General features: G+C 36.7%; 1 protein-coding gene across 2 annotated transcripts in view; it reads right to left on the reverse strand.

Annotated features, from left to right (window-relative positions):
- The window catches only part of neurl1aa (neuralized E3 ubiquitin protein ligase 1Aa), a 106,906-nt gene that overhangs the window by 45,896 nt on the left and 34,525 nt on the right, over positions 1 to 26,485 (reverse strand). The window contains exon 1 of one of the 2 annotated variants that reach the window (XM_056237129.1): positions 1,314 to 1,540. The exons of the other annotated variant lie outside the window; for it this stretch is intronic. Within the exon in view, the coding sequence (XP_056093104.1) occupies positions 1,314 to 1,347 (34 nt within the window). The 5' untranslated portion in view covers positions 1,348 to 1,540. Of the gene's footprint in view, positions 1 to 1,313; positions 1,541 to 26,485 lie in introns of those variants that run through there. 2 annotated transcript variants of the gene reach the window in all.

A 26,485-nucleotide genomic window follows, 5' to 3' on the forward strand; every position in this document is an offset into this window, starting at 1 on the left:
AATCTGGCTTGCGTCATTTCCCAATCCTGTTTCCACCTCTTCCCATCATTTCCTTTTGTCTTCTTAATACTCTCCAAAAATAAAATTCAAGTTCAAGGCATCCATCAACCAAATGACTGCTTTTTTGTGTGTCTTTATGGTTTTTAAATATTTGTTTATGCTTCTAATCAAATGTAATGTTTTCATTTGAGAGCTGACTGTTTTTTTTTATGTACGCTGTTGCACTCACGTTGCTCATTGTGGTTTTGCGATGCGATTTATTTAATTATTTATTTATTTTGATTCATACATTTCCTCAGGGGTTTACTCAGTACATTTCGAACCAGTGCACTAACACCAGGTGCTACTACACATACTGGACTGTCATATCTCTAGTCCCTGTTTACCTAATTGGATGGGATATAGTGCTTTAATTAGAATTAATGATCAAGTGAGTCTGATCCACCAAGGGTTCAGATTAACTCATCCAGGCCAGTAAGACAGAGAGATTTACATAAACCAACTGCTCACAGTCTGTTTCAGTTACAGCCACACATCCAACAAGGAAGCTTATTCACCCATTCACCCTGCAGGCCAACGGAAATCATCCTGTACCAGCTCTATCTATCTATCTATCTATCTATCTATCTATCTATCTATCTATCTATCTATCTATCTATCTATCTATCTATCTATCTATCTATCAAGCAATGACATAAAAACAGATACTAGTTGGAAATTGCAAAGCAAGAAATACATGTTAGAATAGCTTGCCAAAACATATAGAGCAGCACAACAGCCTGAACATGAATTTCAGGGAATATCTGTAGGCTTTCTACTCTTGAGTAACCGACAACCGTGCATTTTTATGCAAAACCAAACAATTCATTTATTGATTTATTTGATTCTCTTTTGAGCCAGCTGCTTCACGGGCATGTAAATCACCTAGTAAAATGAAACGTTGTGGGAAAACCCGCAGTGAATCCTTCTTATTCCCAACAACAGAGGGAATCCCCACAAAATCCCTTCCCTTTCTCACGCTTTCAAGCTGCTGTGGGGGAAACACGTCTGATGTCGAAAGCGCGTTCACTGACACGAGCGCAAAATCTCCAGAAACCTAAATACAGTCTACATTAAGTCTGTGACTTGTGCTCGAATGTGTTTTATTCTATTCCTTGCAAGTAGTCTAATATGTAGGCTATAATAAAGGCAGACGTTTTCATTCCAAATTCTCTTGAATTAATCTATCATGTACAATACAGCTGAAGCAGAGCGTACAAACAGAAGGAACATCATTCAGCGGTTGCATGTAGATCCTTAACGCAGTTCCTCACCGTACAATGCGTTTCGGGTTATCTGGCCTCCCATGACTCAACGCCGGGTCACTGTTTTTTTTGCGCTGGCCGCGTTTATTTCTCAAAGGTGGAGAGTGCGATAATTCCACACCGACATCATGCTGGAGGAAAATATCTCTCGGCCCCCCGAAACGAGATGTAAACAGTCGGACACTCCTCCAGTCTCGGTGCTCATTGACTGAGCGCGCGGACACCAGCGCCACACTGACTCATTTACATAGAAGGCGGAGTCTAAAAGCCCTTCACTGGGTGTCACTCCCATCCACTACAGACCCACGCAGACATATCAAATACTCAAGAAAAACACTGTAAAAATGTACATAACACCCATTCTATAACCTAATATTTTCTTAAACACATGCAATGGCAGTATATTGTTGCACATTAACAATTATTTAAAATGGCTAGATACCCATTATACATTAATTTACAGTGTTGTATATAATGCATTACTAAGTTATTAATTAGCCTACCGTAATTTAATCACTTTTCCCTAGAAAAAGTCAAGTTAGGGATTACTCTTAATTTTTCTGTAATTTACTTCTGATGTAATTGCATAAAAAAACTGTATAGAACAGTCCTATATTAAACAATAGATTTAACATCACAATTTAACGTCTAATGTTTAAAATGTAATTTTAATGTAACCCTCTCCCTTCTAAATATTTTGGTCAGTTCAAGAATAATTTATGCAATTTTATATTATTTATTTGAAAGAATTAAAAGAAGTTTCATGTCTATCCTTATATTGTTCAACTGGTCGAGACTGAAATGGGATTTAGAAAGTAATAAGTAATGCATTACTTTTTAGAGAGTAATTAATACAGTTATATATTAGTAGCTAGTAATTAATTACTTTTCTTGTGTTACTTACCCAACGCTGTTCATTTATAGGCCTATATTTATTATATTTAGGTGTTCAAGCACGAAGTGCTGAAAACCTATTGTAATTGTAAGGATTTTTATTATTATTATTAGGTGTTCAAGCACGAAGTGCTGAAAACCTATTGTATTTGTAAGGATTTTTATTAGGTGTTCAAGCACGAAGTGCTGAAAACCTATTGTATTTGTACTGATTTTTATTATTATTAGGTGTTCAAGCACGAAGTGCTGAAAACCTATTGTAATTGCTATTTGAAAAAAAAAAAAAACCTAAAACGCATCGTGCAGCCCAAACCGTAAGGCCTAGAGACTTGAAACCTGGCCAGGTGCTAGGGCCTCAGTTTGGGGAGAACCTATCAGAGTATGACCCTGATTGGCCCATAGGTGGCGCTACAGCAACCAAAAGTACTAAATTGCCCATAACTCATCGACCGTTTGACCTAGAATCTAGATTTGTACACCACTGTGTTCCTTGGCTCAAGACGGACAAGATGTATATCTCGGATTCTCGATTTGAGCAAAAAAAAATTTGTTATGGCCAATTTTGTCCAAAACCTACTTTTGCGAACTAGTCCCTGGTTTTTTCCCTGATCGGAACCAGACCAGTCTAGGACAATTCTATGGACTCTCTAGATCAATAATTATCAAAAAAAAGTTGAACTTTGCCCTTTGGTTCACTGTAACAGGGTCATTTAGAAAAGGGGGCGTGTCAAAATGCACTCAAAAGCCTATAAATCATAAATGAAAACTCAGAACTTCACAAAAATTGATGAGCATATGTGTCCTAACATGGTGAAGAAGCATGCAGAGTTTCATGGAGATCGGACCATAGGTGGCGCTATAACTGTCAAAAAGGTCCCCTATTATTAGGTGTTCAAGCACGAAGTGCTGATTAGGTGTTCAAGCACGAAGTGCTGAAAACCTATTGTAATCGTCCTGATTTTTAGGTGTTCAAGCACGAAGTGCTGAAAACCTATTGTATCTGTACTGATTTTTATTATTTTTAGGTGTTCAAGCACGAAGTGCTGAAAACCTATTGTATTTGTACTGATTTTTATTATTATTATTATTATTATTAGGTGTTCAAGCACGAAGTGCTGAAAACCTATTGTATTTGTACTGATTTTTATTATTATTATTATTATTATTATTATTATTATTTTTCTTCCGCCGTAAAACGCATCGTGCAGCCCAAACCGTAAGTGCTAGAGACTTGAAACTTGGCCAGTAGGTAGTACAAAAATCGAGGAGAGGTTATCAAATTATGAGCCCGATTGGCCCATAGGTGGCGCTATAGCAATCAATTGCACAAAACTGCTCATAACTCCTAGACCGTAAGTCGTAGACTCAAGTGTCTTATATCACTGGAAAGCTGGTCACCTGACGAAAAAAACGTATATCTCCGATTTAATTTCCGCCAATATAGATTTTCCGCCATTTTGAATTTTGTCAAAAAACTACTTTTGCGAACTAGTCCCTGGTTTTTTGTCCGATCGGAACCAAACCAGTGCAGAAATGTTCTTTGGAGTCTGATTGTTAATAATTATTGAAAAAAAGTTGAAATTTCGATTTTCGGTCGCTAGGGGGCGCAAAATGAACATTGTGGGAGGAGCCTATTTTACTAAAATGGCTATAACTCGATAAGGAAATGAGATAGCTTCACCAAACTTGGTACACATGTGAATGAGTTCAATCTGAGGTCACAGTAAAAAAATCGCAACGATCAAACACTAGGTGGCGCTATAACATGAAAAAAACATATAAAGGGCTGACCGTTAGTCCGATTGACCTGAAAATTGGTATGCAGTGTCTTGGTCCAAGGCCCCATGTATGTGTAAGAGGACATTGGCGTATCTCAAAAAACATGGCCGCCATCGACCAATGAAGTTGAGATGAGGTTAACGGAGGCCAATCGTAACGAAACTCGATGGGCATGTTCGACTCATGGCCCAAGAGGTCTGTAAGAGTTTTGAAAGATATCGGCCACTAGTTGGCGCTAACAAGTTTTACGGCTCTGTAATCACGTGGTGTTGCACACAACCCCACAAAATGCATATCATTTGATAGATCTCCTCATGCTGAACAACTTTGCCTCTGGAACCATTGCTGTCAATCGAATTGTTCATTAAATATTCATGAATATGTTAAAAACCTACTTTTGCGAACTAGTCCCTGGTTTTTCGCCCGATCGGAACCAGACCAGTCTAGGACAATTCTCTGGACTCTCTAGATCAATAATTATTGAAAAAAAGTTGAACTTTGCCCTTCGCTTCGCTATAACAGGGTCATTTATAAAAGGGGTGTGTCAAAACACACTCAAAAGCCTATAAATCATAAATAAAAACTCAGAACTTCACAAAAATTGATGAGCATATGTGTCTTACCATGCTGAAGAAGCATGCAAAGTTTCATGGAGATCGGACAATAGGTGGCGCTATAACTGTTGAAAAGCTTTAAAACCATACATTTCCTATGGTAAATTGCCTGTATTGGCTGTAAATGGTCTTTTCCATCTATGATCTTATATTTTTCATATATTAATGTTTAAAACCAGTGCAGTACAATTATCTGGACTCTCTAGATCAATAATTATCAGAAAAGGTATAATTACTTCATTTGGATGGCTATAATAGAGTGTAAATCGGATGGCTATAACAGCTATAACAGCTTGGATGGCTATAACAGCCAATAAGTGGTATTTTACTGCCCCTGCTGTCATTTCATCATACTACTCTCTAATATTTTTATATATAATTGATATTTAGACTTTATTAAATCATTATTTTAACATTTACAATCACATTTTGTCAAAATTCATCTATTGCTCTGTACTCTCTAGAACAATAATTATAGGAAAATGTATAACTTCTTCATTTGGATGACTATAATAGGGTCACATCAATATGTAGCCTTGACCGAAAGCCAATATCTTTTCAATAAATGCTCATAGCTTCTTAAAATAAGGTCAAGAACAGCTATAACAGCTTGAAAAAGGCTAACAGCCAATAAGTGGTATTTTACTGCCCCCTGCTGTTTAAAAAAAGTCATTTTGTCACACTACTCAACTATAATTAATATTTAGACTTTATAAATTCACTATTTTAACATTTACAATAACATTTAGTCAAAAATCGTCTATTGAAGTGACAATTGAGTCACATTGGCTCCTGAAGTTCCAAATGTCTCTATCTACATCAGAATGAGCGTGTGTAGATTAAATTATATGAAAAACATGGCCTATTGTATAAGTAGGCTGTAATAGCACTGTTGTCCACTAGATGGAGCAGCAGCATTAGACATTTTTAATCTTTTTTATCAGCTTTCAGCATTGGCTAACAAACAAATGCTTAAAGCATTTTCTTTAATTACTTTTATATTATTACATTGCAAAGAAATATGTGAAATGCTCATATACCATTAAAACAGATTTTCACAATAACATATCCCAAAAATGTGTGTGTGTGTGTGTGTAAGCATGCATTATGGAGTTAACATGAAAAAAATGGTTTGCTTCAGTGGAGAATACTGGAGAAACAAAGTAGCTGAAAATGAAAGTGAGCCAATAAGTGGTCTTCTACTGCCCTCTGCTGGCCACTCTTCTTATTAATAGTCTTTTCACATGTGCTTTTGCATTTATATGTATATAGACACTATAAAATCACTTATATAACAATTACTATTATAACACATTCATATTTTGTCAGAGTTTATCACTTCAATTGTTCTTATGCTTCATATAATTGCTATCAACGTGGTAAATCATAATAAATAACGCCAGAAACATGGTAAATCATAGTAAAAAAGGTAAATCATGCTAGAATCCTGGTAAATTATTCTAGAATGTGCTATATCATGGTAAATCATCCTATAACATGGTATATCAAGGTAAACTATGGAAAATCATGTTAGATTCATGGTAAATCATACTGGAACATGGTAAATCATGAAAAATCACACTGAAATGTAGTATATCATGGTAAATAATGCTTGCTACATAAAACTTAATGTCTTTTGATGATTTTGTGCTTAACGGCCTTAAAGGCCTTAACTGCTTGAACACCGCTAAATGCTGCTTGCAGCTTTAATTATTATTATTATTATTATTATTATTATTCTGCCGTAAAACGCATCGTGCAGAACAAACCGTAAGTGCTGGAGCTCTGAAACTTTGTCAGAGGGTAGTACAAAAATCGAGGAGAGCCTCAGAAAGTATGACCCCGATTGGCCTATAGGTGGCGCTACAGCAATCAATTGCGCGAAACTGCTCATAACTCCTAAACCGTATGTCGTAGACTCAAGTGTCTTATATCATTGGAAAGCTGGAGGCCTGAAGAACAAAACGTATATCTCCGATTTCATTTCCGGTATGAAAATTTTTCCGCCATTTTGAATTTTGTCAAAAACCTACTTTTGCGAACTAGTCCCTGGTTTTTCGCCCGATCAAAACCAGACAAATGCATACATGTTCTCTGGAGTCTGAATATCAATAATCATTGAAAAAAAGTTGAATTTTCGATTCACGGTCGCTAGGGGGAGTAAAATGATCGTTGTGGGAGGAGCCTATTTTACTAATATGGCTATAACTCGAGAAGTAAATGAGATATCTTCACCAATCTTGGAACACATGTGTATGAGTTCAATCTGAGGTCACAGTAAAAAAATCGCATCGACCTAACACTAGGTGGCGCTATAACACACAAAAAACCTAAATCGGGCTATGACCACCTGACCGTTAGTCCGATTGACTTAAAAATTGGTATGCAGTGTCTTGGTCCAAGGTGCCATGTATGTGTATGAGGAAATTGGCGTAACTCAAAAAACATGGCCGCCATCGGCCAATGAATTTGAGCACCTATTACACGAGGTTAACGGAGGCCAATCGGAACGAAACTCGACGGACATGTTTGACTCATGGCCCAAGAGGTCTGTAAGAGTTTTGAAAGAAATTGGCCACTAGTTGGCGCTAACGAGTTTTACGGCTCTGTAATCACGTGGTGTTGCACACATCCCGAAAATATGCATATCATTTGATAGATCTCCTCAGGATGAACAACTTTCCCTCTAGAACCATTGCTGTCAATCAAATCGTTCATTAAATATTCACGAATATGTTAAAAACCTACTTTTGCGAACTAGTCCCTGGATTTTTGCCCGATTGGAACCAGACCAGTCTAGGACAATTCTCTGGACTCTCTAGATCAATAATCATTGAAAAAAAGTTGAACTTTTGCATTTTTCGTATGGCTATAACAGGGTCATTTAGAAAAGGGGCGTGTCAAATACACACAAAAGCCTATAAATCATAAATAAAAACTCAGAACTAAACAAAAATTGGTGAGCATATGTGTCATAACATGGTGAAGAAGCATGCAAAGTTTCATGGAGATCGGACCATAGTTGGCGCTATAACTGTCAAAAAGCTTTAAAACCATACATTTCCTATGGCAAATTGCCTGTATTGGCTGTAAATGCTGATCTCTTAAATGAATGCTCAGATCTTCTTTAAAAAAGGTCAAGAACATGTGTAATATCACTCTGTACGGCATTGAAAAATTTCAGACAAATCAGACAAAATTTGCCTCTATAATTAATTGTCACAGGAAGCCTCAAAACGAAAGTAAAACATTGGGCCACGCCCCCCCAAGCACGAATTCACTCATAACTCGAAAACGGAAAGTCTCTGCCCGCTGAAATTTTGATGGTAAGGTCCTCTCGGGGATCTTGATCCAAATCTTTCGTCGCGGGGCTCGGGAGCGCCCCCCCGCGGATCGCTAATCTGTGAGAACCCCAACTTGAAACGGCTGTAACTCTTGATCCAGACCATCTAGATCCTTGTGGAAGAGCTTGTTGGAAAGGGCTCGTCCTCATCTAGCTTCGATTCGAGTTTGGTGCGATTTGGCCTGGGCATTCCCGAGATATAAGCCCACAAAGATATGCATTTAAACGGACATTACTCCCGACAGCAATCACTCAGCAACACGGGAATGGTCTTGTTCAAGAGGGCTCCTCTAACCCTATCTAAGTTCTGAGTTTCAGATTTTTTCACTTTCTCGTTCCCGAGATATAAGTAAAAAAAAAAACGAATTTCCTGTCATTCATTTCAACCGTTTATGTAGGCTGTAAAACCGCTGTTGTCCACTAGAGGGAGCAACAGCATTAGATATTTTTAATCTTTTTTAACCAGTTTTCAGCAATGGCTAACAAACAAATGCTTATAATATAATATTAAATAATGATTTATTAGAAAGTTTAATATTTTTACATCACAAATAAATATCTGAAATGCTTAAGGACCACAAAAAGAGATTTTCACAATATCATAACCCACAATTGTGTGTTTGTGTGTGTGTGTAAGCATGCATAATGGTATTCACATTGAAAGACTGGTTTGCTTTAGTGCACAATACTCAGGGTTTCTGCAGGGTTTAGTCAGTCAAATTTAAGACCTTTTAAGACCTTTTTATGACCAATATTATTTAAATTTATGACCTACTCGAATTACGAAAAATAACTTCCTTTCAAAAGTCTTTTTTTATTGACTTTCATTAAAAGTAATAAGTTTAATTATTTAAAGGTTCCATTTTCTTAAGAGTAACAAACTGAAGGCTCCCTTTTCCTAAGTATCAATAACACAGGAACAACACAACACTTATCACGATAATATCAGTCAATATCGATAATTATGACGATAAATGTCAATTCTTTATTTCTTTGAACTTTGAAGGCAGATTTTTGTTCCTAACTGAAAGTTGTAGAAACCAGAGCGTTAATTGTGGTTTTAAACTACTCTTTATTGTCAAAACATATCATGACAAACACTTGCCAAACAGGTGAACATTTCACAAATCTGAGGTAGAACATTCAAACATTTGTATTTTTTCCTTAACAAAAATAATATCTTTATTTCAAAATTAATTTCTTAGTTTCTGCATGTGCTAATGGGGGATATTGTTTCAAGTCTTGAAACAGGTTTGTGTTGCCTGGCTTTGATGGCACGTATCTTTATGAAATGTATGAAAAACAGTAGGCTATAGCCTAAATACATAAATACTGTAATTATATTCCATTAGTCCTTTAATACATTGTCTACATTAATAATATAATACAATTCAATATGTATCCCACATTTCATGGTGCAGTTAATATTACTAGGCTAACGTTACAGTAAAACCATGGTAAAGGATGTAAATGTGTAGATGGAAAAGCTTTCTGACTGTATAGTTGCGCACAGTGTTTCTCCTGTTCGTCAGCGCTGTTTCATCTGCCTTTAAACTGGTTTAAATCACTGAGACATTTGTGTTCTTCGCTGAATTCAAGTGCTTCTCACTGGATCTCGTGATCGAGACTGATCAAAGTTAACCATAGACAGTAAAAGAACGTGTCTGCTCTAGTGAGCTTGATCGCGCTACGCTGCCGTTTGGACTTTGAGCCGAGCGGATAAACGCTCCGTGAGGCGCGCGCGGTTCAAATGAGTTTCGTTCCGCTTTTGGCGCATAAACATGATCTAACATTTATCGAACTCTTGATATCGTTTTATAGAGAAAACATTATATCGCGATAATGAATGAATGAGCATATCAATTTAAGATGTGGCTAAATGTAATTTATGACCTTGTATGGAAAAGCCGGACGTTTTTATGACTTTTTATGACCCCGCGGAAACCCTGATACTGATTAAACCAAGTAGTTCAAAATAAAAGTGGTACTATAGCAATAAGTGGTCTTCTACTACCCTCTGCTGGACATTATACTTATTAATAGTCTTTTCACATGTGCTTTTGCATTCATATATTCAGACACTAAAAAATAACCTTATGTGACAATTACTATAATAACACAATCATATTTTGTCTTTCAATTCACTTTACTGTTCTGAAGCTTCACATAATTGCTAACAACGTGGTAAATCATAGTAAATCATGCTACAATCCTGCTGAATCATTCTAGAATGTGGTATATCATGATAAATTATTGTGTAACATTCGGTCACAACAAGGTAACATCAAGGTAAACTAAGACAAACCATGGTAAACTGACTATTGTAGTACATTGAGAAATATGAATCCTGAAGGACAATTGCAGTAAACATTTCTTTTTTCCATCACATAGTTCAAATATCTGTATCTACAACAGAATGTGTGTGTGTAGTCCTAGGTTTCTGAATAAATGCTGAATAATCTGATTAATAGCTTGCAAAGACATTAAATGCTTATAGACCATTAAAATATATTTATATAATGACTTTGTGTGTATGTGTGTGTGTGTGTGTGTGATCAAATGTCTACATATGAGTGTAAAAGCACCTGTGAAAACACTTTATTAATAAGTAGAATGGCCAGCAGAGGGCAGTAGAAGACCACTTATTGTCTCACTCTCATTTTGACACACTTGATTTTCAACAGTAAATCAAAGCACTAAAGCAAACCAGTTTTTCCATGTTAACTATTATAACACAATCATTTTTTGTCAGAGTTTATCACTTCATTTTTATTGGCCCTTCACATCAATGCAGCAATGTGGTAAATCATGGTAAATCACGATAGAAACATGGTAAATCATAGTAAAAAATACTATTACATGGTGGATCATGGCAAATCATGCTAGCAATGTGATGAATCATGGTAAATCATGCTACAATCCTGGTAAATCATTCTAGAATGTGGTATATCATGGTAAATCATCCTATAACATGGGAAATCATGGTAAACTGTGGTAAATCATGCTAGATTCATGGTAAATCATACTGGAACATGGTAGATCATGAAAAATCACACTAAATTTGGTATATCATGGTAAATCATGCTAAAACATGGTCTATTCCATCTATGATGTCAATGTTTAAATGCTTGCTACATAAAACTTAATGTCTTTTGATGCTTTTGTGCTTAACGGCCTTAAAGGCCTTAACTGCTTGAACACCGCTAAATGCTGCTAGCAGCTTTAATTATTATTATTATTATTATTCTGCCGTAAAACGCGTCGTGCAGCCCAAACCGTAAGTGCTGGAGCTCTGAAACTTTGTCAGATGGTAGTACAAAAATCGAGGAGAGGTTATCAAATTATGAGCCCGATTGGCCCATAGGTGGCGCTATAGCAACCAATTGCGCAAAACGGATCATAACTCTTAGACCGTAAGTCGTAGACTCAAGTGTCTTATATCATTGGAAAGCTGGTCACCTGACGAAAAAAACGTATATCTCCGATTTCATTTCCGCCATGATGGATTTTCCGCCATTTTGAATTTTGTCAAAAAACTACTTTTGCGAACTAGTCCCTGGTTTTTTGCCCGATCGGAACCAAACCAGTGCAGAAATATTCTCTGGAGTCTGAATAATAATAATTATTGAAAAAAAGTAGAATTTTCGATTCAGGGTCGCTAGTAGGCGCAAAATGAAGGTTGTGGGAGGAGCCTATTTTACTAAAACGGCTATAACTCCAGAAGTAAATTAGATAGGTTGACCAAACTTGACACACATGTGTATAAGGACAGTCTGGGGTCACAGTAAAAAAATCGCGACGATCGAACACTAGGTGGTGCTATAACATTAAAAAAACATAAAAAGGGGTGTGGCCACCTGACCGTTAGTCCGATTGACTTGAAAATTGGTATGCAGTGGCTTGGTCCAAGGCCCCATGTATGTGTATGAGGAAATTGGCGTAACTCAAAAAACATGGCCACCATTGGCCAATGAATTTGAGCACCTATTAGACGAGGTTAACGAAGGCCAATCGGAACGAAACTCGATGGGCATGTTCAACTCATGGCCCAAGAGGTCTGTAAGAGTTTTGAAAGAAATCGGCCACTAGTTGGCGCTAACGAGTTTTACGGCTCTGTAATCACGTGGTGTTGCACACATCCCCACAAAATGCATATCATTTGATAGATCTCCTCATGATGAACAACTTTGCCTCTAGAACCATTGCTGTCAATCAAACCGTTCATTAAATATTCACGAATATGTTAAAAACCTACTTTTGCGAACTAGTCCCTGGTTTTTCGCCCGATTGGAACCAGACCAGTCTAGGACAATTCTCTGGACTCTCTAGATCAATAATTATTGAAAAAAAGTTGAAATTTGCCATTTGGTTCATTATAACAGGATCATTTATAAAAAGGGGCGTGTCAAAACACACTCAAAAGCCTATAAATCATAAATAAAAACTCAGAACTTCACAAAAATTGATGAGCATATGTGTCATACCATGGTGAAGAAGCATGCAAAGTTTCATGGAGATCGGACAATAGGTGGCGCTATAACTGTTGAAAAGCTTTAAAACCATACATTTCCTATGGTAAATTGCCTGTATTGGCTGTAAATGGTCTTTTCCATCTATGATCGTATAATTTTCATATCTTAATGTTTAAAACCAGTGCAGTACAATTATCTGGACTCTCTAGATCAATAATTATCAGAAAAGGTATAATTACTTCATTTGGATGGCTATAATAGAGTGTAAATCGGATGGCTAAAACAGCTATAACAGCTTGGATGGCTATAACAGCCAAAAAGTGGTATTTTACTGCCCCCTGCTGTCATTTCATCATACTACTCTCTAATATTTTTATATATAATTGATATTTAGACTTTATTAAATCATTATTTTAACATTTACAATCACATTTTGTCAAAATTCATCTATTGCTCTGTACTCTCTAGAACAATAATTATAGGAAAATGTATAACTTCTTCATTTGGATGACTATAATAGGGTCACTTCAATATGTAGCCTTGAGCGAAAGCCAATATCTTTTCAATAAATGCTCATAGCTTCTTAAAAAAAGGTCAAGAACAGCTATAACAGCTTGAAAAAGGCTAACAGCCAATAAGTGGTATTTTACTGCCCCCTGCTGTTTAAAAAGTCATTTTGTCACACTACTCAACTATAATTAATATTTAGACTTTATAAATTCACTATTTTAACATTTACAATAACATTTACTCAAAAATCATCTATTGAAGTGACAATTGAGTCACATTGGCTCCTGAAGTTCCAAATGTCTCTATCTACATCAGAATGAGCGTGTGTAGATTAAATTATATGAAAAACATGGCCTATTGTATAAGTAGGCTGTAATAGCACTGTTGTCCACTAGATGGAGCAGCAGCATTAGACATTTTTAATCTTTTTTTATCAGCTTTCAGCATTGGCTAACAAACAAATGCTTAAAGCATTTTCTTTAATTAGTTGTATATTATTACATTGCAAAGAAATATGTGAAATGCTCATATACCATTAAAACTGATTTTCACAATAACATATCCCAAAAATGTTTGTGTGTGTGTGTGTGTGTAAGCATGCATTATGGAGTTAACATTAAAAAAATGGTTTGCTTCAGTGGAGAATACTGGAGAAACAAAGTAGTTGAAAATGAAAGTGAGCCAATAAGTGGTCTTCTACTGCCCTCTGCTGGCCACTCTTCTTATTAATAGTCTTTTTTTGTATATAGACACTATAAAATCACTTATATAACAATTACTCTTATAACACATTCATATTTTGTCAGAGTTTATCACTTCAATTGTTCTTATGCTTCATATAATTGCTATCAACGTGGTAAATCATGGTAAATAATGCCAGAAACATGGTAAATCATAGTAAAAAGGTAAATCATGCTAGAATCCTGGTAAATTATTCTAGAATGTGCTATATCATGGTAAATCATCATATAACATGGTATATCAAGGTAAACTATGGAAAATCATGTTAGATTCATGGTAAATCATACTGGAACATGGTAAATCATGAAAAATCACACTGAAATGTAGTATATCATGGTAAATCATGCTTGCTACATAACACTTAATGTCTTTTGATGCTTTTGTGCTTAACGGCCTTAAAGGCCTTAACTGCTTGAACACCGCTAAATGCTGCTAGCAGCTTTAATTATTATTATTATTATTATTCTTCTGCCGTAAAACGCATCGTGCAGACCAAACCGTAAGTGCTAGAGACTTGAAACTTTGTCAGATGGTAGTACAAAAATCGAGGAGAGCTTATCAAATTATGAGCCCGATTGGCCCATAGGTGGCGCTATAGCAACCAATTGCGCAAAACTGCTCATAACTCCTAGACCGTAAGTCGTAGACTCAAGTGTCTTATATCATTGGAAAGCTGGACTCCTGACTTAAAAAACGTATATCTCCGATTTCATTTCCGTCATAATAGATTTTCCGCCATTTTGAATTTTGTCAAAAAACGACTTTTGCGAACTAGTCCCTGGTTTTTCGCCCGATCGGAACCAAACCAGTGCACAAATGTTCTGTGGTGTCTGAATATAAATTATAATCGAAAAAAAGTTGAAATTTCGATTTTCGGTCGCTAGGGGGCGCAAAAAGAACGTTGTGGGAGGAGCCTATTTTACTAAAATGGCTATAACTCCAGAAGTAAATTAGGTAGGTTCACCAAACTTGGTACAGGTGTGCATGACTTCAATCTGAGGTCACAGTAAAAAAATCGCGACGATCTAACACTAGGTGGCGCTATAACATGAAAAAAACATATAAAGGACTGACCGTTAGTCCGATTGACTTGAAAATTGGTATGCAGTGTCTTGGTCCAAGGCCCCATGTATGTCTATGAGGACATTGGCGTATCTCAAAAAACATGGCCGCCATTGACCAATGAATTTGAGACGAGGTTAACAGAGGCCAATCGGAACGAAACTCGATGGGCATGTTCGACTCATGGCCTAAGAGGTCTGTAAGAGTTTTGAAAGAAATCGGCCACTAGTTGGCGCTAACGAGTTTTACGGCTCTGTAATCACGTGGTGTTGCACACATCCCCCCAAAATGCATATCAGTCGATAGATCTCCTCATGGTGAACAACTTTGCCTCTAGAACCATTGCTGTCAATCAAATCGTTCATTAAATATTCACGAATATGTTAAAAACCTACTTTTGCGAACTAGTCCCTGGTTTTTCGCCCGATCAAAACCAGACCAGTCTAGGACAATTCTCTGGAGTCTCTAGATCAATAATTATCAAAAAAAAGTTGAACTTTGCCATTTGGTTCATTATAACAGGATCATTTATAAAAAGGGGCTTGTCAAAACACACTCAAAAGCCTATAAATCATAAATAAAAACTCAGAACTTCACAAAAATTGGTGAGCATATGTGACATAACATCATTAACAAGCATGCAAAGTTTAATGGAGATTGGACAATTGGTGGCGCTATAACTGTTGAAAAGCTTTAAAACCATGTATTTCCTATGGTAAATTGCCTGTATTGGCTGTAAATGGTGTTTCCCATCTATTATCATATAATCTTTATATCATAATGTTCAAAATCAGTGCAGTACAATTCTCTGGACTCTCTAGATCAATAATTATCAGAAAATGTATAATTTTTTCATTTGAATGGCTATAATAGTGTAAATTGGATGGCTAAAAGATTTTGGATGGCTATAACAGCCAATAAGTGGTATTTTACTGCCCCCTGCTGTCATTTCATCATACTACTCCCTAATATTGTTATATATAATTGAAATGTAGACTTTATTAAATCATTATTTTCACATTTACAATCACATTTTGTCCAAATTCATCTATTGGAGTATTATGGACTGCATTTATTTATTTTATTTATTACTATTTACAATTGTGTCACAGGAAGGCTGAAAACGAAAGTATAACGTTGGGCCACGCCCCCCAAGTACAAATTCACTCATAACTCGAAAACAGAAAGTCTCTGCACGCTCAAATTTTGATGGTAAGGTTCTCTCGGGGTTCTTGATCCAAATCTATCGTCGCGGGGCTCGGGAACGCCCCCCGCGACGAATTCTTAGTTAATGTTAACTAATGTAGTTAACATTAACTAAGAATGAACAATACTCCTTCAGCATTTGTTAATCTTTGTTAATGTTAATTTCAACATTTACAAATACTTTATTAAAATCTTGTTAACATTAGTTAATGCACTGTGAACTAACATAAACTAACAATGAACAGCTGGATTTGTATTAACTAATGTTAACAAAGATGAACAAAAACAGTAACAAATGTATTGCTCATGGTTCATGTTAATTAATACATTAACTACTGTTTAATAAATGAACCTTATTGTAAAGTGTTACCGACATTTTTAATCTTTTTTATCTGCTTTCAGCATTGGCTAACAAACAAACGCTTAAAGCTATTTTTTTATTAGTTTTAATATAGTTTTATATTATTACATCACAAAGAAATATGTTAAATGCATGCTTATACACCATTAAAAGAGATTTTCACAATAACATATCCCGTGTGTGTGTGTGTAAGCATATGTCTACATATGAAGCACTTGTGTGACCAGCAGAGGGCAGTAGAAGACCACTTATTGGCTCACTTTCATTTTGACACACTTGATTAGGGATGGGAATTGATAAGAATTTAACGATTCCGATTCCATTATCGATATTGCTTATCGATTCGATTCCTTATCGATTCTCATTGGGTGAGGGAATAAGTACAAATTTGTTTGTTTGTATTAACTTATTGAACTTATAACTTATTTTGTTTGTTAATTATTATTAACTCGCTGACACAGCACAGAGTATTAGGGGTGTGAACCTACAATGGTCTCACGGTTCGGTTTGATTCCGATTATCATGTCATCGATTCAGTTCAATTTGCGCGTGTTCACCCGTTCGTGAAGTCGTAGTGACAGAAACAGTGACATTCCAGTTTAAGTTTCATGGGACTAAAGTCTGTTCATGATGTGTGGCCAAATGTTTCTGCATATTTAATGCCACCTTGAATGAAATTTAATACCAAACCTGTGATGGAAATACACATTATTTTACATACGTATATGTAATATTTAATGTTTAACCTAAGCAATTGAAGTAATTTAATATTAACTACTTGTTTATTGAACTAAAATTAATGTAATATTTGCAATCGTGAGAATATTCAGCAAAATAGCTCCTGTCACTTAACTATATCTTATAATAAAAAATAAAATAAAAAACTATATCATATGTTATAAATAAAAAACTCAACATTTTTTATTTTTACCTCAGTATGTTTCTTCTTTGAGTTTTTTTATGTGCTGTTATGCACATTAGTTTTGATTTCTCACTTTAAAATCTCTCACACAGACAGGCAGCGTGAGTCTCAACAGCGCTGCAGAAATACATTACAGGGCTCGACAAAGGGCTGATCAAATTAAATCATTTACACTGAAAAATTACAATTGCATAAAATAATGTTATGAAATTGATTTAAATATACAAATAAGAAACGTTGGAAAGAATGATACTTCCTTTCAACATAACACTAAACCGCCAGTAGGTGGCGGCAGGCGACCGTCTTAATGAGTGAGTCATTGAGTCATTGATTCATTCATACAAACGATTCGTTTTAACGGTTGATTCATTCAAGAATGAGACAGATGTTAACGTATGGGTCATTGAATCTTTGACTCAACCGATTCGATCAAAATGCTGAATCATTCAGTAATGAAAACAGGTCGAGTGTTCCTGTGAGATGCGCCGTGGTTCTGCTGTGATTTTTGTTTGGAACTATTTTCGCTGCTGAAACAGAACAAAAACAGCCAATATTGCATCTAAAATGTAAGTGACTTAATTTTAACTGTTTATTGAACTGTTGTAGGAAATCAATGTCACATTTTCAATCGTGATGGTATTCAGGAAAAATAATTCAGTTTGCTTAAAATATGTTAAACATATAAAACTCCACATTTAGATTTATTATTGGCAGTATGTTGTTAAATGAGTGTGTGTGTTGCGCTCATTTGTGTAGATTTCTCCTCGAGAGGCTGCGCGAGCGTCAACAGCGCAACCTTACCGTCAGTAATACATTTATTATCCACAATCGATCGCAACTTACAATAAAAGTAATAAAATCAGAATCATTCTCTCGGTTTAGTCATTCCCTAGTTATTTTTGTTTTTGTTGATGTTCTCATCAGGCGGACAAGCGTTAATGTCGAGTCCTGCATTATCATTATCAATCACTGTTTATGTAATAAAATCAGAATCATTCTCACGATTCGATGCTTCACTGGTTATTAGACGGACATTGGGTCCGTCAGACTGGAGAAATTTTAGCGGTAATGTGACCAGAAATATTTAAGACCCATAGAATCTGAATTTAAGACATTTTAATACATTTTAAGGCCTTTTATTAGGAAAACTTTATTTAAGACATTTTAAGACTTTTTAAGGACCCGCGGCCACCCTGGAAAAGCAACAATAGAATGCACTAATGGTAGTTGTGTGGGGAATAAGATACATTTATGCAGTTAGCCTTTTTTTGGCTTTTTGAAAAAAACTGTGTCCCTCACTGACATTGTACAAGCTGTGCCACTGACAGACTGAGCTCATTACAGCCACTTTGTAACACGGTGCTTTTGAATTAAGTTTTTTTTAATGAATAATAAATCGATTACATAGTTAATGTAATCAATGCTTGATGGGTATTTAAACATGACAGCAAGTGTAGGACACGTGGTATGTACACATGGTGTTCATACCAGGGGATTTGATGAGGTAATTATATATGTCTGGATACTCGAGCCTGGGTCATGCTGATGGGTTGTTCTCCCAGGACTCAGCAGGATGCCGATAGGGACAAGATTGTAAACCTACAAGCGACAGCTTTCTGTGGTACCTGGTCAATGCAGGCGCTAGGAGACTGTCTATATATTGATAAGACATTCTGTAAAGAAGATCTGTATTCATATAGCTGCTAGCGCCTTTCACAGACATGTAACGTTAGCTAGTCACAAAGCGCTTTACATGAGTGTTTTATTAACGTTACATTCAGTTCTCACCACCGACATACATTCGCATACACAAATATCATTCATCATTAATACAAAGTAGTCCGTTAGTATCCATAACTGACATAATCCACAGCAAAACTTCTGTGAATAGATACCTTTTTGATTTGCCTCGGGCTTTGCCTTCGGTTTGTTTTACCCTTCGCGGCTGGTTGCTATGCAGGTCACATGATTTGTGACGTAACGCCGACCAAGAAAATACTCTCATTGAGTATGTGCGCGAGTTTGAGTGTGTGTGTGCTCGCGTCTCATATGAGTATGTGCGTGGAGAGTTTGTGTGTGCGCGCGCGTCTCATATGAGTATGTGCGTGCAGAGTTTGTGTGTGCGCGCGTCTCATATGAGTATGTGCCTGGAGAGTTTCGCGCATCTCGTGTGTGTAGAGTTTGCATGTATGCGTGAGCGACTTCAGGTGTGTCGTTGTGCATTTCATATGTATTTGTTTGAGCATTCAGCAGTATGTTTGACTACTTAGTATATGTGTATATGCAAGTGTTTCATACAGGGATGGAAATTAGCACCCGCAACCAGCCAAATGCGGGTGATTTTGTGTTGTGGCGGGTAAACTCGCTTCACCTACCGGCCACCGTGGCGGGTAAATAAAAATAGCATACTGTTTCACCCGGACGGCGGACACTTTTAGAGGAGGCACACCTTCAAACAAAATGTGGCGTTACATCCTCTTTTACTGTCTATGGTTACATCGCAGGTGTAGAGGTCTGCAGAGAAAACATCATGGTGCGTTCACACCAGACGAGAATAGAGCGTCTGGCGCGAGTGATTTCAATGCAAAGACGCGTTATGCGCATAAGAAATTCCTGCGGCGCGAATGAGGTTTAGAGCGCGCCGTGGTAGATGCGAATACGCCTCATTCGCGCGGCAAGTTCGAGCGTCTGACGCGTTCCGCGCGCATGATTTTATTGAGTGCTTTTGTGCATTCACGTGTTTGACGCGAATTCGCGTCTGCCGCCCGAGTTGAAAAATCTGAACTTTAGCGTCAATTCGCGTCGCGTTAACCAATCAGGAGCCTAGCTGCTGTCACGTGGTGAAGTATCTGGATGCTTCAATAAATTATTTTGTACTAAATGCCTGATGTGGTTCTAATGCACAACAAAGCAAATATTTTATCACATAAAACTTGATTTCAATATATGAGACATTCATTTTGTATTGAATGCTATTTATTCCATTTCATATCTAGATTATATTAAATATTATTCTAATGTAAAGGCAAACAACATACTATAGCTCATAAATCCGTGTCTGGAGAGTGTTGTGTGAGAGAAAAAAAAATCACAGGACAGGTTAATTACTTTTGGAGGCTGGCTCAATTTATCATCAAAACAAAAATAAATGACAGATTAGGTGGATGAGGCCGAGGGTGAGAGAAAGAGAAAATGTCAGTATTTCATTGAGACTTGAGATTAAATGAACTGCTTAAGTATTCTTGTAGTATTAATTTTCACATGCAGTTACACATTGTCGGTTAAAAACAAGAAAGTGGCTGGTAAAAACATTGAGTGGCTGGTAGATTTTGAAATCCACCAGCCACAGTGGCCGGTGGACAAAAAAGTTAATTTCCATCCCTGGTTTCATATATGTGTGCGTGAATGAAGTTTGATTTAAGCCCTAGACGGCACCTCATATATTGTCGTCTTTTCGCGTGAAATATAACCAAACGAGCGCTTCTGCCTCGATGTTATGTTTGATGCGTTCTGAATCAAAATAACGCAGCGCGTGTGTGACGTCATGACACATTTGCAACGAGCGGAACCGATAAGCGGAATCGTTAAGCAGGCATACTAACGGTTCCAGGGAATTGGTTAACTGGGCACCGGTTCTGAAGAAGAAACATGGTAAATCATTGTAAACAATACTATTACATGGTGTATCATGGCAAATCATGCTATAATCCTGCGGTAAATCATTCTAGAATGTGGTATATCATGGTAAATCATCCTATAACATGGTAAATCATGCTAGAATCATATTAAATCATACTAGAATATGTTCAATTGTGGTAAATCATGCTAGAACAGGGTAAATAATGGTGAATCATACTAGAACTTGGTATATCATGGTAAACAATTTTAAATCATGCTAGATTCATGGTAAATCATACTGGAACATTGTAAATAATGAAAAATAACACTGAAATGTAATATATCATGGTAAATCATGCTAAAACATGGTATATTCCATCTATGATCTCAGTGGTTAGATGCTTGCTATATAAAACTTAATGTATTTTGATGCTTTTGTGCTTAACGGCCTTAAAGGCCTTAACTGCTTGAACACCGCTAAATGCTGCTTGCAGCTTTAATTTTTATTATTATTCTTCCGCCGTAAAACGCATCGTGCAGCCCAAACCGTAAATGCTAGAGACTTGAAACTTTGTCAGATGGTAGTACAAAAATCGAGGAGAGCTTATCAAATTATGAGCCCGATTGGCCCATAGGTGGCGCTATAGCAACCAATTGCGCAAAACTGCTCATAACTCCTAGACCGTAAGTCGTAGACTCAAGTGTCTTATATCATTGGAAAGCTGGACTCCTGACTTAAAAAACGTATATCTCCGATTTCATTTGCGTCATGATAGATTTTCCGCCATTCTGAATTTTGTCAAAAAACGACTTTTGCAAACTAGTCCCTGATTTTTCGCCCGATCGGAACCAAACCAGTGCACAAATGTTCTGTGGAGTCTGAACATAAATTATAATCGAAAAAAAGTTGAAATTTCGATTTCCGGTCGCTAGGGGGCGCAAAAAGAACGTTGTAGGAGGAGCCTATTTTACTAAAATGGCTATAACTCCAGAAGTAAATTAGGTAGGTTCATTAAACTTGGTACAGGTGTGCATGACTTCAATCTGAGGTCACAGTAAAAAAATCGCGACGATCAAACACTAGGTGGCGCTATAACATGAAAATAACATATAAAGGACTGACCGTTAGTCCGATTGACTTGAAAATTGGTATGCAGTGTCTTGGTCCAAGGCCCCATGTATGTCTATGAGGACATTGGCGTATCTCAAAAAACATGGCCGCCATCGACCAATGAAGTTTGAGCCCCTATGAGACGAGGTTAACGGAGGCCAATCGGAACGAAACTCGATGGGCATGTTCGACTCATGGCCTAAGAGGTCTGTAAGAGTTTTGAAAGAAATCGGCCACTAGTTGGCGCTAACGAGTTCTACGGCTCTGTAATCACGTGGTGTTGCACACATCCCCCCAAAATGCATATCATTTGATAGATCTCCTCATGGTGAACAACTTTGCCTCTAGAACCATTGCTGTGAATCAAATCGTTCATTAAATATTCACGAATATGTTAAAAACCTACTTTTGCGAACTAGTCCCTGGTTTTTCGCCCGATCAAAACCAGACCAGGCTAGGACAATTCTCTGGACTCTCTAGATCAATAATTATCAAAAAAAAGTTGAACTTTGCCCTTTGGTTCACTGTAACAGGGTCATTTAGAAAAGGGGCGTGTCAAAATACACTCAAAAGCCTATAAATCATAAATGAAAACTCAGAACTTGACAAAAATTGATGAGCATATGTGTCACACCATGGTGAGGAAGCATGCAAAGTTTCATGGAGATCGGACCATAGGTGGCGCTATAACTGTTAAAAAGCTTTAAAACCATACATTTCCTATGGTAAATTGCCTGTATTGGCTGTAAATTGTCTTTTCCATCTATGATCGTATACTTTTCATATCATAATGTTTAAAACCAGTGCAGTACAATTCTCTGGACTCTCTAGACCAATAATTATCAGAAAAGGTTGAACTTCTGCATTTTGATGGCTATAAAAGGGTCACTTCAATGTGTAGCCTTGACCGAGTGTGCCCGAAAGCCTATATCTCTTCAATGAATGCTCAGATCTTCTTAAAAAAAGGTCAGGACATATCACTCTAAACAAGCTTGACAAATTTTAGACAGATCGGACAAAATTTGCCTCTATAACAGTTAAAAAGGTGAAAATGATATGAATATAGTGGCATATTAAGCCAATAAGTGGTGTTTTACTGCCCCCTGCTGTTTAAAATAGTAATTTTGTCATAATGCTGACTATCATTGTTCTATAATTCATTTTTAGAATTAACATAATCACTATTTTAACATTTACAATCACATTTAGTCAAAATTCATTGTCACATTGACAAATGTGAACCCTGAATGAGACAGTTTAATCTACAATAGAGTGTGTGTGTGTGTGTGTGTAGTCCCATGTTTCTGAATAAATTCTGAATAATCTGATTAATAGCTTGCAAAGACATTAAATGCTTATAGACCATTAAAATATATTTTCATAATGACTTTGTGTGTGTGTGTGTGTGTGTGTGTGAGCAAATGTCTACATATGAGTGCAAAAGCACCTGTGAAACACTTTATTAATAAGTAGAATGACCAGCAGAGGGCAGTAGAAGACCACTTATTGGCTCACTCTCATTTTGACACACTTGATTTTCAACAGTAAATCATAGCACTAAAGCAAACCAGTTTTTCCATGTTAACTATTATAACACAATCATTTTTTGTCAGAGTTTATCACTTCATTTTTATTGGCACTTCACATCAATGCAGCAATGTGGTAAATCATGGTAAATCACGATAGAAACATGGTAAATCATAGTAAAAAATACTATTACATGGTGTATCATGGCAAATCATGCTAGCAATGTGATGAATCATGGTAAATCATGCTACAATCCTGGTAAATCATTCTAGAATGTGGTATATCATGGTAAATCATCCTATAACATGGTAAATCATGGTAAACTATGTTAAATCATGCTAGATTCATGGTAAATCATACTGGAACATGGTAGATCATGAAAAATCACACTAAATTTGGTATATCATGGTAAATCATGCTAAAACATGGTCTATTCCATCTATGATGTCAATGGTTAAATGCTTGCTACATAAAACTTAATGTCTTTTGATGCTTTTGTGCTTAACGGCCTTAAAGGCCTTAACTGCTTGAACACCGCTAAATGCTGCTTGCAGCTTTAATTATACTTATATCCATGTATACATTTCGGTATTAGAATTAAAGGAATATTTATTTATTTTTATGAATTTTATTTTAGTGTAGGGATTCAGGGACAACATTATTTTTATGTCATATTTTAATTTCCAAGTTCAAAGGGAGAAGAGGCTGTCAAATGTGCAATGGTGAGTATATATAAAGTTATTAATCTACCTTTACAGTTTCACTCACCGGCGTTGTTTAATATTTTGTTTGCAAGAAAAAGGTCTTAGATATTTAACAAAAATATTTGTCCACTATTGTAAACAAAAATGCACTGTTGGGTGTACATAATGCACACTTCTCTAATGTGGTTAACCTAAAACAATATCTCAAGAGGAAATACAGCTTTCAATTTGAAGTAAAAAGGAAGTGACAAAAGAGGCGTGGTTTTTAGCAAACAGCCACAAAATAATGTCGAAACGAAATATGCCTAATGGGAAAATGATGTTTACAATCCCTTTTTTTGTCATGTCTTTGAGATACAGTATAACGCCAAACAAAGTCCATATGGCCAACGCTCTCTACATCTCAGCAGAATGACTGCATTAGTCTATATTAAAAAAAGCAGAACTTCCTTTCCTCCCTGGCTTTCTGTGAATGCTGTCCTCTCTCTTCTGTGAGAATTATGCCCTGATATTATTTCTGATACAGTTCAGAGGACGGTTAATTCGTAACACTTTAGAAATGACATGGCAGAATTGTCATTTGGTTATATAAATCAGTTAATAAACAAATAGCCTGAGAGTTTCACTGTATCAAGTTAATAAATAAATGTGATCAACAAAGGGCCCGGGAGGATATAAACTCATTTAAACTCATTCTCACTATTGCCTCTCTGATTACGTGGACAACATTATCCACTAAAATCACGTTAGCAATAATATTTACTTTTTTTGCCGTCCCCCTTTTTAACAATTGGAATTTTGAAGGGAACCATAACAAACCACAGGCCTTCGCTCCAGAACACCACCACTTTGATCAAAATGAAATCATCGCTTACTCCGCAACGATGGGCTGATTGGTGCACTCTCGCTCACACATGGTGCACACATTTTTGGGAGCTCATGCCAGAAACGCACAAGCGCTTGTGCTACTTTTGTGCTCAGGAATAGGGGATTGTCATACGGCTTTCATTATGGATGATGAATCGATATCCTCTACAATACATGACAAACAGAAATTAATGGTGCTCTTACGAAAACCTCCTTCTGAGAATTATGACAGTGCATGTTTGCCATTTAGTTGTTTTCGGGTTGAGGTAACTGTTGGAGTCATTTTATTTTCTGCAGGCAAGTCACACTAATATATTCAGAGTTCAGTCATGAAACTCTTCCGAGCAGCTGATATTGTCTTTTAAAGCTGACTGCTTTGGCCAATCGATCTGGGGTGCGTTTCCCGTACAACGACACAACTCCCATACAACGACACAACTCGCCGCTTAGCTACCATAGTACGATACATCGTTGAAGAAATCAACTAGCTAGTTGTAAAGTAGATGTAGGCTGAGTGGAATCCATAAGTGGGTCTTTATTAAAGGATCTAAGCATAAAATCCAAACAATAGTCACAATTCGTAGTCAGGTCACAGGCATTGGTCAAAGCACAGGTAAAGCAATCCAAAGGCAGACAAATCCAAAAAACAGCAATCCAAAAGCGTGAGGAAAAAAGCAAAACAATGGTCATAACAGTAAATCAAAAGAGAATGGTAGAACGCTTAATAAGGCAGAGAACTGGCAATACTTAGCACATGGCTTAAATAGAGTGCCGAAGTGATGACGTCACTTTGTAGGACAACTCGGAAGCTAGCGGCGCATGGGTTCCCTCGATCGAAAAGCTATGCATTTTCCCCATAGACTTTAGGAAAATCGCAAAAAATAAGATTTGTGTTTAACAAAGAGTTGTGACCCTTACACGTTTTGTCTATCAAGATAATCTTTACAAGTTAATCCAAAATGTATACATTTTGAAGCCTATATAAAGTTTTTAAAAAACACAAGCAGACACAATAAAGTTTAAAAAACCACAAGCAAGTTATAACTGTGTGTTCTATGTCATAGATCGAAACGTGAAAATATTTAGAGGCTTTGTTGACCACAGACCTTATTTCAGGCGATTTAGCAAAAACCCATTCAAAAATCCCATAGAGTTTAGAGCGAGGGAACCGGGAGTGCTAAAATGCTAACTCACTTCCGCGTTTTGGCCTACAGAGTGACGTCGTAACTTCGGCACTCTATACAGAGTGACAGGAAATGACAAGACAGGAAATGACGTGGCAGGAACAGGAAGTAACAGAGTTCAATATTCAGGTGATGGCTCCCTCTGGTGGACTGGTGCCTGATCAAACGTTACACTAGTCACGACTGTTTCCCGTAAACATTGTCGCAAAATTGTCATTCAACCACATTGGTTAATGATGTCACGAACTTGGTGGAGTAATAACTTC

This window comes from Rhinichthys klamathensis, unplaced genomic scaffold (genome assembly GCF_029890125.1).
Source record: "Rhinichthys klamathensis goyatoka isolate OS25496 unplaced genomic scaffold, OSU_Roscu_1.1 h1tg000478l_1, whole genome shotgun sequence".
NCBI classification, from domain to species: domain Eukaryota; kingdom Metazoa; phylum Chordata; class Actinopteri; order Cypriniformes; family Leuciscidae; genus Rhinichthys; species Rhinichthys klamathensis.